General features: G+C 34.2%; 2 protein-coding genes across 5 annotated transcripts; one reads left to right on the top strand and one right to left on the bottom strand.

The window, feature by feature from the left end:
• The first annotated feature begins 875 nt into the window (after nucleotides 1-875).
• LOC123014978 (protein tramtrack, alpha isoform) lies at nucleotides 876-13,783 on the top strand. 4 transcript variants are annotated; one of them, XM_044414337.1, is made up of 10 exons: nucleotides 876-992; nucleotides 1,061-1,137; nucleotides 1,192-1,381; nucleotides 1,430-1,595; nucleotides 1,646-1,808; nucleotides 3,449-3,698; nucleotides 3,753-3,837; nucleotides 6,861-7,150; nucleotides 7,204-7,392; nucleotides 12,163-13,783. In XM_044414337.1, the coding sequence occupies exons 3-10, from the start codon at nucleotides 1,211-1,213 to the stop codon at nucleotides 12,421-12,423; spliced, it is 1,575 nt and encodes a 524-aa protein (XP_044270272.1). In that variant the 5' UTR covers nucleotides 876-992; nucleotides 1,061-1,137; nucleotides 1,192-1,210; the 3' UTR covers nucleotides 12,424-13,783. The 4 variants fall into 4 exon arrangements, with proteins under 4 accessions (XP_044270272.1, XP_044270274.1, XP_044270275.1 ...); XM_044414338.1 differs by having other exon boundaries at nucleotides 938-1,010; XM_044414339.1 differs by lacking the exons at nucleotides 7,204-7,392; nucleotides 12,163-13,783 and adding an exon at nucleotides 4,076-4,697 and having other exon boundaries at nucleotides 6,861-7,102.
• On the bottom strand, nucleotides 9,373-10,123 carry LOC123014982. The gene has a single exon (XM_044414347.1). The coding sequence runs from the start codon at nucleotides 9,993-9,995 to the stop codon at nucleotides 9,405-9,407; it is 591 nt and encodes a 196-aa protein (XP_044270282.1). The 5' UTR covers nucleotides 9,996-10,123; the 3' UTR covers nucleotides 9,373-9,404.
• Nucleotide 13,784: the final 1 nt, after the last annotated feature.

Genomic DNA, 13,784 nt, shown 5'->3' with positions numbered 1-13,784 from the left:
AAATCCGGAACTGTAGGCCAAATAAATTGTGACAATAGAAATGATTGATGCAGATTTGTATTAATCTAATTTCTAATCAATCAGTGTTGCAAACTGTGTTTAATTTCGTTTCGTATCTAAATTCACATCGGTTCAATACCGCAGCAAACTATAAACTAGCATTTTGTTCAATAAACCCAAACAGGAACTACACAAGTTTATAAAGAAAAGCGATCCCAAGCTGTTCTAATAAATATATTTCGGAGAATCCACCACATTTCCTATTTTTCCTAATATACTGTCGGACTTGAAACCGAATCATCTCGGATAAACTACAAACTACTTTTTTGCGCTGATTTCAAATTATTATTAAATTGAAATTTGGAGAAACGTTCCATCTTGCTGCTGCGACCCAAATTGCAGCATTATTTGTCAGCATGTAGGACAGAATAAAGCGAAAACGTGATTAGTAAGTGATCAATCTCCTTTGGCTGTCAGAATTTCGAAGAAAGCACGAACAAGCAAAATTTCATTTCAACCACACGACTCTAACACACACATACAGTGCAAAAAAAGGAATTTGATGGATTACTATTTATAATAGCTCGCTTTTTTTATTTCTCTCTAAATCAATTTACTGGCGCCAACTGAGGACACAATTTTTTTAATTACTCAGTTTAGTACACGCGTGAAACGTAGCACGTGGCGACATCCCGTAGCGCAGCGTCAAAACCGGCAATTTATTGCAGTTTCTTGCACATTAGGCACATTTATTGCAAATAAATCGGCTTGTGGGTTTGTTATCAAACAATTCGACTTATTTCGGGATGTGTAAAAAAAGTAAGTGTGTTTTTTTGGTAAAAATGTATACCGATTACAGGTTTCTTTTTTACCAGTTGCCAGAATTACGTCAGTGAGGAAATCTAAATATGGTGGATTATGTTTTTTATGTGTAGTGTTTATTTAAAAAAATCGTGTGTTTATTTTCCGTGTAATGTTGGACAATTTAAAGAGTAAGTACGGCAAGTGACGTCAGTAAAGTAGTGTTTTATCTTGACCTTTTCTATTTAAATTGTTGCAGTCATCTTTGTGATACGTTGATGTCATCTCACATTGGTGGACTCTCAAGGTTACAATTCACAGGTCAATTTATCGATTGTATGTGGTTGATAATTAAAAATATAAACAAAACTTGATTTGGTTTTCTTGTAGGTGCACAAATCTCGCAACAATGACAATGCAACAGTATTGCTTGAGATGGAACAACCATCAACCAAACTTCATTTCGGTCTTTTCTAGTCTTCTGAATAGTGAGTCACTTGTTGACGTTACTCTAGCCGCCGAAGGCAGGCATTTGCAAGCACACAAAGTGGTTCTATCCGCGTGCAGTTCATATTTTCAAGTAAGTCGCCCCCAGGGTCGTAAAACCGCTCATTTTCTCACTTTTCAGTCTTTGTTCACTATCAATCCTTGCCAACACCCCATTGTGATATTAAAAGATGTTAAATTCACTGATTTGAAAGTTATGGTCGACTTTATGTACTATGGGGAAGTCAATGTCTCGCAAGAGCAACTACCACACATCCTCAAAACCGCTGAAATGTTGAAAATCAAAGGTAAAACAACTCGAATCAAAAATTGTAATTGTAATTTGATTTTGAAATAGGTTTGGCTGAAATCCCCGTCGATCAATCGGTGTCAAAAGCCCAGAATAGTTCAACCGACAAAGCAGAACTCTTGACCCCCGGGGAGACGAATTGGAGCACGGACGGGGCCCCCAGACAGTCTCTATCACCGTCGCCTTGCCCCCTGTCGCCCACCAGTAAACGGTATTCAAGCCCCAATTCTGCCCGAGCCCCACTTTAAAACTTTCTTTCTAAAATTATAATACAGACTGAACCAAAAGTAACGCACAAAATTCATATCTTTGTTATGAGACATTTTTCAAAAAAATTCTCAAACAGGTCGATTTTATTTTTTACTTATACCTTACTAAAACGTGATAGCTTGAACGTTCTCACACTCGTGTAAAACGTTAATTTAACCATCTTTGTCACGCGATAGCAATTGTTTTTTTCCTGGAAATTGTTGGAAAATTTGGAAGCACTAAAAGTAGAAAACGGCAAAAGGTGGAGATTGAGTGAAGGTAAGAAACAAAAATTCAATCATAATTCTACAAAGTAGTAGTTTCATAGAAAAAAGGTCTAAAAGGGTTTAAATTAACGTTTTAAAGAAAAACATCACTAAGAGTGCGTTGGCTTTTAATCATTCAATCTGACACTTTTGACAGTTGACATTTCGCGACAATCTAGCTCACACTCTTCAAGAAAATCAAACAATTTTTTTAAGTCATATTTTTTTTTTTTGAATCCACTGAGAAAAAAATTGACGAAATAGTCCCTTATCTAACATTAATTTTTCGTGACTAAATTGGAAAAATTAATTTATCATTATTTCTGCGTCTTTTTCAAAGCAAATCCGAATTGAATTAAAATAGTTTTTTTATGGATCATCGGTGAGTTTTTTTACAAAATCTTGAATTTATTAGTTGGACATATTTGTTAATTTATTGGCCAATAATAATTATTTCCCATTCACGTAATTACCACTATCGTGAGAACAAACCGGTTTTTATTTCTTATTGGCTAAAATTATTATTTTTAATAATTATAATATTAGACCAATAAAAAGTAAAAAGTTTTTTAATGCGTTAAAGTTGAGTTTCATTGTTCGATCCTTAGCCAATCAATTGCGTTTTTTAAAATCAACCAATCAGAAGACGTCTTAGATTTTTCGACAAGAAAAATAAAAATCTAAAATCGGTTTTAAAAATCGGCTTCTTTGATTTTATTGTCAATATAAAAAAATATATTTGAAGAATAAACGTTAATTAATTTTCTTTACTGTCAAATGTCAAAATTTGACATTTTTGGAAAATTTAAATAACAATGTTTTGTACTAAAATTTGTATTTTGATCAATTTTTTATTCAAAAACACCGATTCGAATTTTAAAAACTACATTTTGACACTATGGTGACATTTATCACGTCATTTGTATTCGAGTAATGATGTCACTTTAATTTTTTTTTAATGTCAACCGACATTTTTCATTAATGTTTCAGATAGTACACATCGTTATCTTTCTGGGATAAATAAAGCAAAAAAAAATACAAAAAAGAAGAAAATATAAAAAATAGAAAAACTTATAAAAGTTATAGAAAGTTTTATACAAAGAGCTTTATCTTCTTGTTCTTGCTTTATTTTATAAGGGGTGAACAAAAATGTCAATTGTCATTAAAAAAAAATGACGTCACAACGAATGACGTTATAAATGTCACTATATTGTCAAAATATAGCATAAAAAAATCGACCTGTTGGAGGATTTTTTTGAAAAAACTGCTTTAGCCCCACTAAAAATTTTGGGCGCCCCCAACTCGCAGTAATTGCAATTGATTGAAAAAATTTCAGAAAACGGTTACGAAAATCCTCAACTGGTTCTGGTTCTGGCTCAACTGAACGCACTTCAGATGAACACCAGTCCAGCGAAGTCACTTTGACATCGTCTAGTGGCACTGTTATAAAATCAGACCCGGGGGGCTACGCCTCCGATAGCAGTAGCATTTTACAGAAGAGCAAGGGGCACAGTAGCGACTCCGAGTTGCACAGAGGGAGCTCCCATGAGAGTGTCGAAGGGGAAATCACGCACCAGGTGACGTTGGTATGACAATTAACGAAATTTTTGGCCCCCCTATTGGTAATAATGTTTTTGTAGCAAGTCCCACAAGAAGTCAGTGTTCAACACGGATTGGAGACGAGTTCGTGTGAGACAGCGGGGCCCTCTCAACTAACATTAACCGGTAAGTTGATGCAATTTTAGTATGCGGTTGTGAACAAACAAAAGTGCCCCCGGCCCGGCCCCCTAACCTAGATTAAGGCTAAGAATCAACAGCAACGTGAACAATCCTGTGCCGTCCCGTGTCTCCCATCCTTTGACAGAGGCTGAGCTCAATGGGCCCCCTCATTGTTCACACTTGCCGTTGAGCTTAGCCTTGTCAAGTCACCTCGCACTCATCTAACCTAACCTAACCCTTGCAGGCATGCAGTGGAACGTGATGGACCACACCGCCTACGCCCAATTCACATCATGTACTTCCCCCACCACTTCCATAACCACGAACCAGACCTACGCCCCGTGTCCCCCAATGGCACAACAACCCATGAATCCCCCATCCCCCAACGCCCAATGCTACCAAAACCAGATAACGAACTCGCCGCCTCAGATGATACAGAAGCGAAAAAGGAGCATCAATCCGCAAGGTGACGAGAATTTCATCAGGGCTTTGGAGGCGGTGAGATTTGGAGGGATTGGATTTTGCAAGGCGGCGAGGTTGTACGGTGTTAATAATCGCACACTGTGGTTGGAGTATAAAAAGAGGGGATATCCCAACTTCCGGTTGAGTATTAAGAACCGGAAACAGGAGAATGCGCAAACGCAAGAGAATAGTCAACAGCAGACGCCACAGAGTCCACAAACGGAAGTGCAACAAGTTGAGAAACAGGAAGAGCAGAATCATCCAGTGGCGTTGATCAGTGGGGCGTTTTTCGATGGGAAACATGTTGATTTAGGGACAGTTTTGCAAAGACCCAAGTATCTAGACGCGGCGGTGATTAATGCCCAACAAGGGGTCAATTTTCAAGGGATTAACTTTGAACAAATGTAAATAACGCACCCCATGATTTGCAAAGTGTTTTATTTTTTATAAAATGATTTTAGTTTATACACCAAATATTAATGTTTACTTTATTAGTGTATCTTACGAAAGAAATGAGTAGGGTATTCAGTATTAATTCATTGTAAATAGACTGATCTCGAGACGGGTTTCAACGTGATTTTCATCTACATAGTCGGCTATAAAAAATTCCGCTTTACAAAAAATTAAATTTCGATTGACAGCTGTCACTATATGGTTCAAAAAGAGCAGAGCGGCACAGGATTTACATGTAAAGAAATTTCCGCTAGATGAAAATCAATTTGAAACACATTGTACCGTGCGATCAAAAAAATAATAAATTAGAGTAAGCGGTGATTAAAGTCCTTCAGATGGCAATCCTGATTTTTGACATCAAACTTTGACAAGTTTGCGTTTCATTCCTTTTGAGTGAAATAATGTTCACTTTAGAGCAGAAATTTTTATTGGTGTACAAGAGGAAAACGGTGAATGGTCATTTTCACTTTCAGTTTGTGCCCAGATTCCCAGCCAATGTGTTGCCAACTGTAGAATTTAATTTAATAAGCTTACTCTAATTTTTATTTTTTTTTTTGATCGCACGAGATTTCCCTGAATTAGGTCACTAATGTTTTATAAAAACACAAAAAAAAAAAAAATGCCAAGTAAAGTAAGATTCAGGAACATGAAAAAAATGTTATGTGTAAGAAGTTTTTGTATCTTTACTGAATAATTATGAAAAACATACTTATACAAGATTATCAGTAACACTTCTCTGTGTAAATTTGTAGAAATTGAGTTGTGTAAATCCGACTTTAAACATCCAGTTGTTTTTTTTTAGGGACATAGCTATCAAAAATGACAATTCTAAAAAAGTCGGGTTAGAATACTTCACATATAAAATCTACTGCGCCTGTCACAATTGTTGGCGCAATTTAGTTATTTCTGCGACCAACTTTGACAAAACCCCGTGGAGTTCAATGGTCCCTCCACGCAAAACCCACACACTAGAAGTGGCGGGATAAGTGCTGCCAACTGGGAAATAAATTGAATGGCCACTATGAATGAATTGACGACAACTTTACATGTCAAAAATTTTTGACAGATAGAATTTTTTTTTATGTTTTTGATATCTTACTTGGTATTTTTCTTTTTTTTGTGTTTTCTTAATATTGCAAAAATCGTAACAACATATTCTCTATCAACAAATAAATAAAAACATCCAGTGATGTTACAGTCCGCACGTCACTGGTAAAAGCGCTTTCAACGGCTCACAAAACCTGTAAAATTTATAAAAACCACCTAAGTGGTTTCAGAGGAACTCAAGGATGTTCATTTTTATCGTCACCCTGTATATAGGTTTGTTTGTTTGACAAATTCGTGTTATTCTCGATGTGCGGTTGCAATTTTTCGCCATATTGGGGAAACACCCTGTATATTTTTGGCGATAATTGGACTTTTTAAACGAATACAAGAAACTGAATTTTGTTTTATGAGATCTAAAAGCCCAATCTGTCGTTAGAAGTCAAATGACAGTCGACATTAAGCCGAATAAATATTTTTATTTAGGATTTTATGGTACATAGATTGTTTTTTTTATAAATTTTATAATGGTAAGTGAAACATTGAAACATCGCATTTCTTTACTTATCGGCGATTTTTGACCCATTATTTTTGTTGGGCCGTTTTAGGTTAACACTGTGTATATGAAACTAGAATCTGGGTTTGACAAAGGTTTTAATTTAGTTGCTCTGATAAAAAGTGGGTTAAAAAATTAATTTTTGGCCCCTTATTCTGACGTTAATTGAGATTTTGTTATTTGTAGAAAAACTTTTTTATAATTGTTTTGTACTAGGTAGATTAATATGTCAGTAATCCGAGTAGACTAAGCTATACCCCCGTGCTGATTAATCCCTTATTTAGATAGGCAACCCCCCAATTGTTATTAATTGTGTTTCGTTTGTTATTAATCTCACTGTTGAGTTTTATTTCGCCTGATTCTTAATCTAGCCTTACCGCAAACGTACTCTATGTCACAAAAATACAATAAAGAACAGCTTTTATAAAGTTTTTACATTGTACTTTGACTCAATCACTGAAACACCCCTCACACACCCTTGATTAACAATTAAATAAAGGCTTTGTTCTTGTAGAGAAGTCTTCGAGCAGCCAACGGAGCCCCCAGCTCGTGATGGGCACAAAACGCGGCCGCTTCCTCATGCGCCAGCCTCGGATAAAGCGCGAGAGCGACCCTAGTCAGCCCCCGGACAGTGAGCCCCTTTCGCCCCAATACCTCTCAGTTCCTGTGCGCGTTGAACGCCAATGTTCGGAGCCTCTGCCCTCGCATTCGCCCCCTCCCGGGAACCTCCTCACGGTCCCAGGCCCGGTTTTAGTCAAACAGCACTCGCATCCCTTACTGCCAAGCCAAACACAAGCGAAATCGGTGAGTTAGCCCCCCTCATTGCATCCTTTCGTTAACCTTCAAAGGGGTTTTAGATGTCGCCCCCGCTCCATATACAGATCGTCCACCAGAATGCGCCCGAGTCTGCCCAACGGGCCGTAAGCCCTGTCGTGGTGGTCGCGGACCCCATGGCGGTGTCGCCCCACGACAGCGCCGCCACGGCCCCCACGAGCTCGCTCCGGGTGAGGGCCGACGAGCTGAAGAGGAGCGCCTCATCGCCACTGGTAATGTCTCAAAGACAGGGCTCGAGCCCAGTGTTGCTACATCAAAAACATAAAAAACGCAGTTTTCAGCTTAAAAATCTGCTTAAACGATTGAAAAAAGCAAAAATGACATGCTTTTTGGCCTAATTCTGTGATTTTTCGGCTTGTTTTCAACAAAATTTTGCGAAATAATTGCGTTTCTAGTTGAAGAGCGTGCTAAAACGCTCGAGAAATGTAATTCTAGACTTAATTTCTTGATTATTTAGTCTGAGATTTTAGTACAAAAACATGCAAAGCATTTTCTGCCAAATTTGTGGTTTCTCGGCTTATTTTTGTTTTAATTTTGTTAAAAAACCAGTTTAAAATCGAGTGAAACAAACAAAATAACATCAATATCAAGACAAGATTTTGCAAAATAAATGAACCTCTGATTCAGAAACGAAGTAAAAAGAAAGTATAAAAACCAGCTAAAAAAAATAATACCAATTTCGATTTAATTTTGTAATTTTTTAGCCTGTTTCAATGTAATATTTCGAACTTTTTGTGTTTTTATCTCTCGAAAACATACTTACATAAAAAACGCCGTTTTGGGCTATTCTGTTGAATTTGTGGCTTGTTTTTGGTAAAATTGTGCAAAATAATTGTAGTAATACCTTGTAAAAAACAAATAGCACTATTTTTAACCAATTTGGTGGTTTTCGATTATTATTTCTTTTAGAAAATTTGACGAAAGAATCAAGTTAAAACCTAAGAGGTAAAAATATCATATAAATCTCGCGAAAAAAACAGAGTTTTCAGCTTAAAAATCTGCTTGAACTTTCGAAAAAAAAGACATCATTTTCGGCCTAATTCTGTTGTGTTTTTAACATAATTTTGTAAAAAAATGTGCTAAAATGGTCGAGAACTGCAAAAATTACGTAACTTTCAACTTAATTTGTTGATTTTTCAGTTCGTTTTAGCAAAATCTCACAAAAAAACATGTGATTTTAGAACAAAAACGTGTTTAAAAGCATTTTTGACCGAATTTTGTGGTTTTTCGGCTTATTTTTGACTTAATTTTGCCCAAAAAGTAGTTAAATCGAGAGAAACAAACAAGATAACATCAATTTCAATTCTTTCAATTCTAAGAGTTAGGTAAAAAAATCATAATATAATCTTTTTTTATAACAATTTAGTGATTTTTGACACGCTTTGGCAAACTCGCAAAAAAAACAGAGTTTTCAGCTTAAAAATCTGCTTGAACTTTGGAAAAAGAAAAAAATTATATCATTTTCGGCCGAATTCTGTTTTTTTTTTTTTTTGACTTATTTTTAACAAATTTTGCGTTTCTTACCGAAAAACACACTTTCAAGAAATGCAAAATTAATGTAATTTTCGACTTAATATGTTGATTTTTCAGTTCGTTTTAGCGAAATCTCACAAAAATCGTGCTTAAAAAATTGACAGCTTAATTTTGTCTTATTTTGCTCAAAAACCAGTTAAATTAAGTGAAACAAACAAAATAACATCAAAATCAATTGTTTTTGTGATTTTTAAGCATGTTTGGACAAGATTTTGCAAAATAGGTGAGTCTTTGGTTCAAAAACTAAGTAAGTCGAGCGAAACAAGCTAAAAATAATATGGATTTCGATTTAATTTGTAATTTTTGTGCCCGCTTCAACGAAATTTTGAGAATTTGCTTTGTTTTTATCTCAAAAACGTGCTTAAACACTTAAAAAGGGCAAAAATAACGCCGTTTTTGGTCGAATTTGTTGAATTTTTGGATTGTTTTTAACGAAATTTTGCGATATAATTGGGTTTCTAGCAGAAAAAGTGTCCGAAAAAGACAAAAATAAATAGTCATTTTCGATCCCGTCTAGTAAAATCTTGTAAAAAAAACAAACCGAATTATTTTTAACCAATTTGGTGGTTTTCCGACTTTTTTTGAAAATACTTGACGAAATAATCAAGTTTCTGGTTGAAAACGTGGAAAATGCTCAAAAAAAAACAGTTTTTTTCATTTCTAAAAAATCACCAGATTTGGTGAAATTTCACTACACCTGGCAACACTGCTCGAGCCACGCTTCACATTTAAGAGCAGCCTTCGCGAGTTTGTCCCACGAAACCGACTCACGTTCCAACCAATGCGATTCGGTTTGGTTAAATGCGTTATAACCGGGTGGGGTGATTTCGAACTTGTGATTGGTGCGATTCACCGCCAGTAAATGCCACGTGATCGATGACGTGCTGTCACTCGATTCGTGTCTCTCTAATTCAATTACCTCCTCTTCGAGTGGAATTTGAGGTGGAATTTTCGGTTCCTCCATTGTTTCTTCTTGGTATAATCCAAATTCGTGACTTATACGCAAGTCGTCTCGGATTTGGGCCATTGTTCTCTTGAAATCGTCGGTGAATTCACTCATGGTTAGAATATCGGCTTCGTGTTTGGTTAAATCGCGTCGTTTAAGGTGGCTGTCTTTGTGGAAGTCGTCAAAAACGTCCGAAATTTCGCTGAAATCACTTTCAGATGAGGGTTCGAGGTTTTCGATCGGTTCTAGAAGCTTTTCCACGGGGTTTTCGTCTTTTTTTCGACGGATTGTGAGCGATTTTAAGCGCAAATTCGCCAGTTTGGGCAAAGACGTCATTATTGATCAAACTACTGAGTAATTCCATGACAAAACGAACACTTTTAAATCTCAGTGTTTCCTATTTTTGTAAATTTGAGATATGTTATAGAACACATTTACTTTTATAGTTTTTTTTATTTTTTTATATTTGAAAAAACAGGGATGTACAAAATTAAGTACGTCAAAGCAAAAAAACATTTCTTAAGAACAAATCATTTTGAAATATTTTTTTTAAGAATAGATAAAAATAAGTACTCTAAGGACGTGGAATACATGTATTCCAAAACCTTGTTATTAACAAATAATTTGAAAATAATCATTGAAACAAAAAAATTAACAATTACGCAGGTTTTTCAAAATTCTCAAAAAATTCATGTAAAAGCCCTCAGATTTTTACCATGTCCTCATACAAGTTTCAAGACGGACGTTTTAAAAATAGCTGAAAAAAAATATTTTCAGAGCACTGCAAAGTGCATAATAATCCTGGGATCGCCTGAAAGTAGCGTTTCCATAGAAAGTAAATATAAAATTACCCATTACCGTAATTAATAAATTTTTTGTGAATTTGGGAGCGTTTTTACCAAAGAATTCCCGATACATTTGATAAATTTTAGATTTTGCAAAATAAGGCATAAAATTGTAAAATACTTTAATTTTTATGATGTTAGGAGTATTATTTTTTCATGAAATTTATCACAACACAAGAAGAAAAATTACAAAATTACTTCTGATATGTAATATTTTTGCTTAAATAATTTAAAGTGTTTATCCAGAAAACTAAATTCGTCAAATTTTGCTAATACAATACAAAAAATTGCAAAATTGGCTTCAAAATGCGATATTTTCTATAAATTTAGATTTTTCGCCAAGAAACTAACAAAATTTTAGAGATTCCATTATTCATTCTCATTTATTTTAATAAGTTTAAAAACTTTTTTTACCTCATCAAAACTAAATAAATGTAAAATTTTCCCAAAACAATACAAAAAATTGCAATATTAGGTCTGAAATGTCTTATTTTTTGTGAAAGTGGGAGCGTTTTTACCAAAGAATTCCCAAAATTCGTGAAATTTTGTTTGAAAAAAGCAGGTTTGAAATGTTTTATTCTCATTTATTTCATTAAATTTAGAGCATTTTTTACCGCAAAACTAAATTAAACTAAATAAATTAAAAAAAAAATTTCAAGACTAGAAGAAATTGCAAAAATAGGTCTGAAATACGATATTTTTGTGTATTTAGGAGTACTATTACCAAAAAAAATTACAACATTTGTGAGATTTTTGCAAAACTAAGTCAAGAAAAAGTAGAAAATCTGAATAAAAAAACTGTTAAATAAAGAAAGATAAAACAACAAAATTTGATAGAATCGTAATAATTTAAACTCAGACAAAAATAGAAAACTATAGTTTTTGTAAATTTGAACTCTAAAAATTGAAAAAACCAATCGGAAATTGAAAACAGGAAACTACAATTAATTTTTATATTCAAAACTATAAAATCAAACAAAAATTCGAAAAAACTATAAATTTAATTCAAACTTGTTCTAACTTCTTTAATTTTTTTTAATATTCAAAAAATAATAATTAATAAAAATTAAAGTGCTATAAAAAATGTGATCGTATTTTGAGATAAAATTTTCTTTTGTTCTTGGGTTATGCGATTTTCTTTCTTCAAAATAGCAACTTATATGAATTTTTTCTATAAAACTGAATAAAGTGTCGATAGTCACATTTTTTCAGTACTATCATTCATCAAGTAGTTTTTTCAAATAAGAAATAATTTAAGCAAAAAACGTTTGGTTCTATTGAACTTTTTGTTGAAAATTTGAAAAACATTGCGATTCTTTAAAATATTGTTTTACGAGCATTTAATTTCTGTTGGAAAAATAATTTTCAAAGTTTTGCTATAGGTTATTAGAAGAGGAAACAAGAAAGTTGTATCCTAAATTGTAACTCTGTTTAATGTTATTTGTGGCTTTTATTGGCAAAATTTTTGTTCCTTTTCTAAATAATTATAAAAAACATACACAAGAACATCAGAATCATTAAATAAACAGAAAAGAATTATTTAAACATTTTTATCTTATCTTACTTTTTCTCTGGAGCGCGAGTTCTGAGGTACTTAATTTTTTTACGAAAATTGGTAACAATGGAAATAACTCTATTGTTTTTTTGTTGTTTTTCAGACCGGCACGAGATCGAGCCACTGTCCCGTGGTGCGTTCAGGTCCGGCTTTGGGGTGCAACTACTGCTGGAACACCGTGGACACCCACGGCCGGATATTGCGCCGCAAGACGAAATACCACTGTCCCGAGTGTCAAACGAACTTGTGTATAGTTCCCTGCTTCCAGGAGTACCACGAGAGACACGTTAGTGCCGGCCAAACGGACCCCATAGCACTGACAACGTCCGTAATGCGAGTTTTTCCAAAAACGACTTCGATGTGAATTGTCGTTTCGCAATAAATATTGTGGAATTTTCTGTGGCCTAAGGCAACGACGGCAGAAATTTTGTGCTTAGGGAAATCAATAAGCATAAAAAAAGACAAATGTATCATCAGGGTCTTTCTTGTTTCTCCGATTGTTTGAATTTTATATTTAGCTCAAATGCTATTCATTGTTATTGTTAATGTTTCAAGTCAATAAGTGGGAACATGAAGTTTGTTGAAATTTATACAATCGTGTGGAAATATCAAATTGTTGTGAGCTGTGGTCCGAATTTGTGATACTTGAGGAGTTTTTTGTTTGAGTACCTCAAACACTAGTCCGATGTTGAAAGGTGGGCTCACTTCTACTAAACAAAGCTTTAAATGGTGTTAGAATCGAAGAATATAATACACTATTTTTATGATGCACATACAAAATATATTTTTGAATGGACTAAACAGTTATTTTCTTAAATGTTAAGTATATTTTTAACTTGTACAGTTGTGGAATTTCATTTTGTATGTTTATATTTTGGAGTAATTTTCCTAAACAAACATAACACGAAAATCCACGACACGGTAATTGTTTTTTTCACTGTGGAGTGAGTTTTTGTGTTGTTCGAAACTTCTGTAAATAAATGGATGTAACGAAGTTACCATTGATGTTAGAAAAGTGTGATAGATGGTACCTGTACTTGTGAAATATTGTTAGTATTACCAATAATGACTAATGTAGTTTTAAGGTTTCTTTAAGTGGGTTGACGCGACTCTTCAGACACAAATTGCCAACATAACTGTATTCAAATAATCGTTATAATAAAGCAAAAAAGCTTATTTTTAACATTGGCCAATTCGGACATTTTTGGTGACAAAAAAATTTATTGGCAACACTGAATTATTGGTAATCCTAATTTGTTATATCAGAATGTTTCAGGTGATGACTAAAAAAGTTTGACATTTGAATTTGAAAGTCAAAATTGCCATACTTGAGGTAAAAAAAATCACAATCACCCAGTATTGAATTTCCAATCGAAGTAATTAAGTTGGCAATATTACCTTTCAAACTGAAACGTCACATTTTAATAGTCAACTGTCATTCACTTCAGACGGGTGACCCCTGGCAAGGCCGTCACCCGACAATCCAATATCACCTATAATTCAATGTCGCCAACTTAATTTCAGTCACAGATCACTTTGACGCTGAAGGGGTTTTAATTAAAAAAAATTGAGTTAACTTTTGTACTACTGTCATTGCGTGGAAATTGGCTTCTTTAATGACAGTATTCATGACAAATCGGAGTCAATTTTTCATAATTGGATGAGAAAAACCGACTGTTGTTTTGCTACAGTACAAATTGTTAGGAAACAAATAAAGTATTTGCA

Source organism: Tribolium madens, unplaced genomic scaffold (assembly GCF_015345945.1).
Source record: "Tribolium madens isolate multiple individuals breed KSU strain unplaced genomic scaffold, Tmad_KSU_1.1 Scaffold_97;HRSCAF=244;Tcas5.2_LG3a, whole genome shotgun sequence".
Classification (NCBI taxonomy): Eukaryota; Metazoa; Arthropoda; class Insecta; order Coleoptera; family Tenebrionidae; genus Tribolium; species Tribolium madens.
This window is presented reverse-complemented; position numbering and strand designations above follow the sequence as displayed.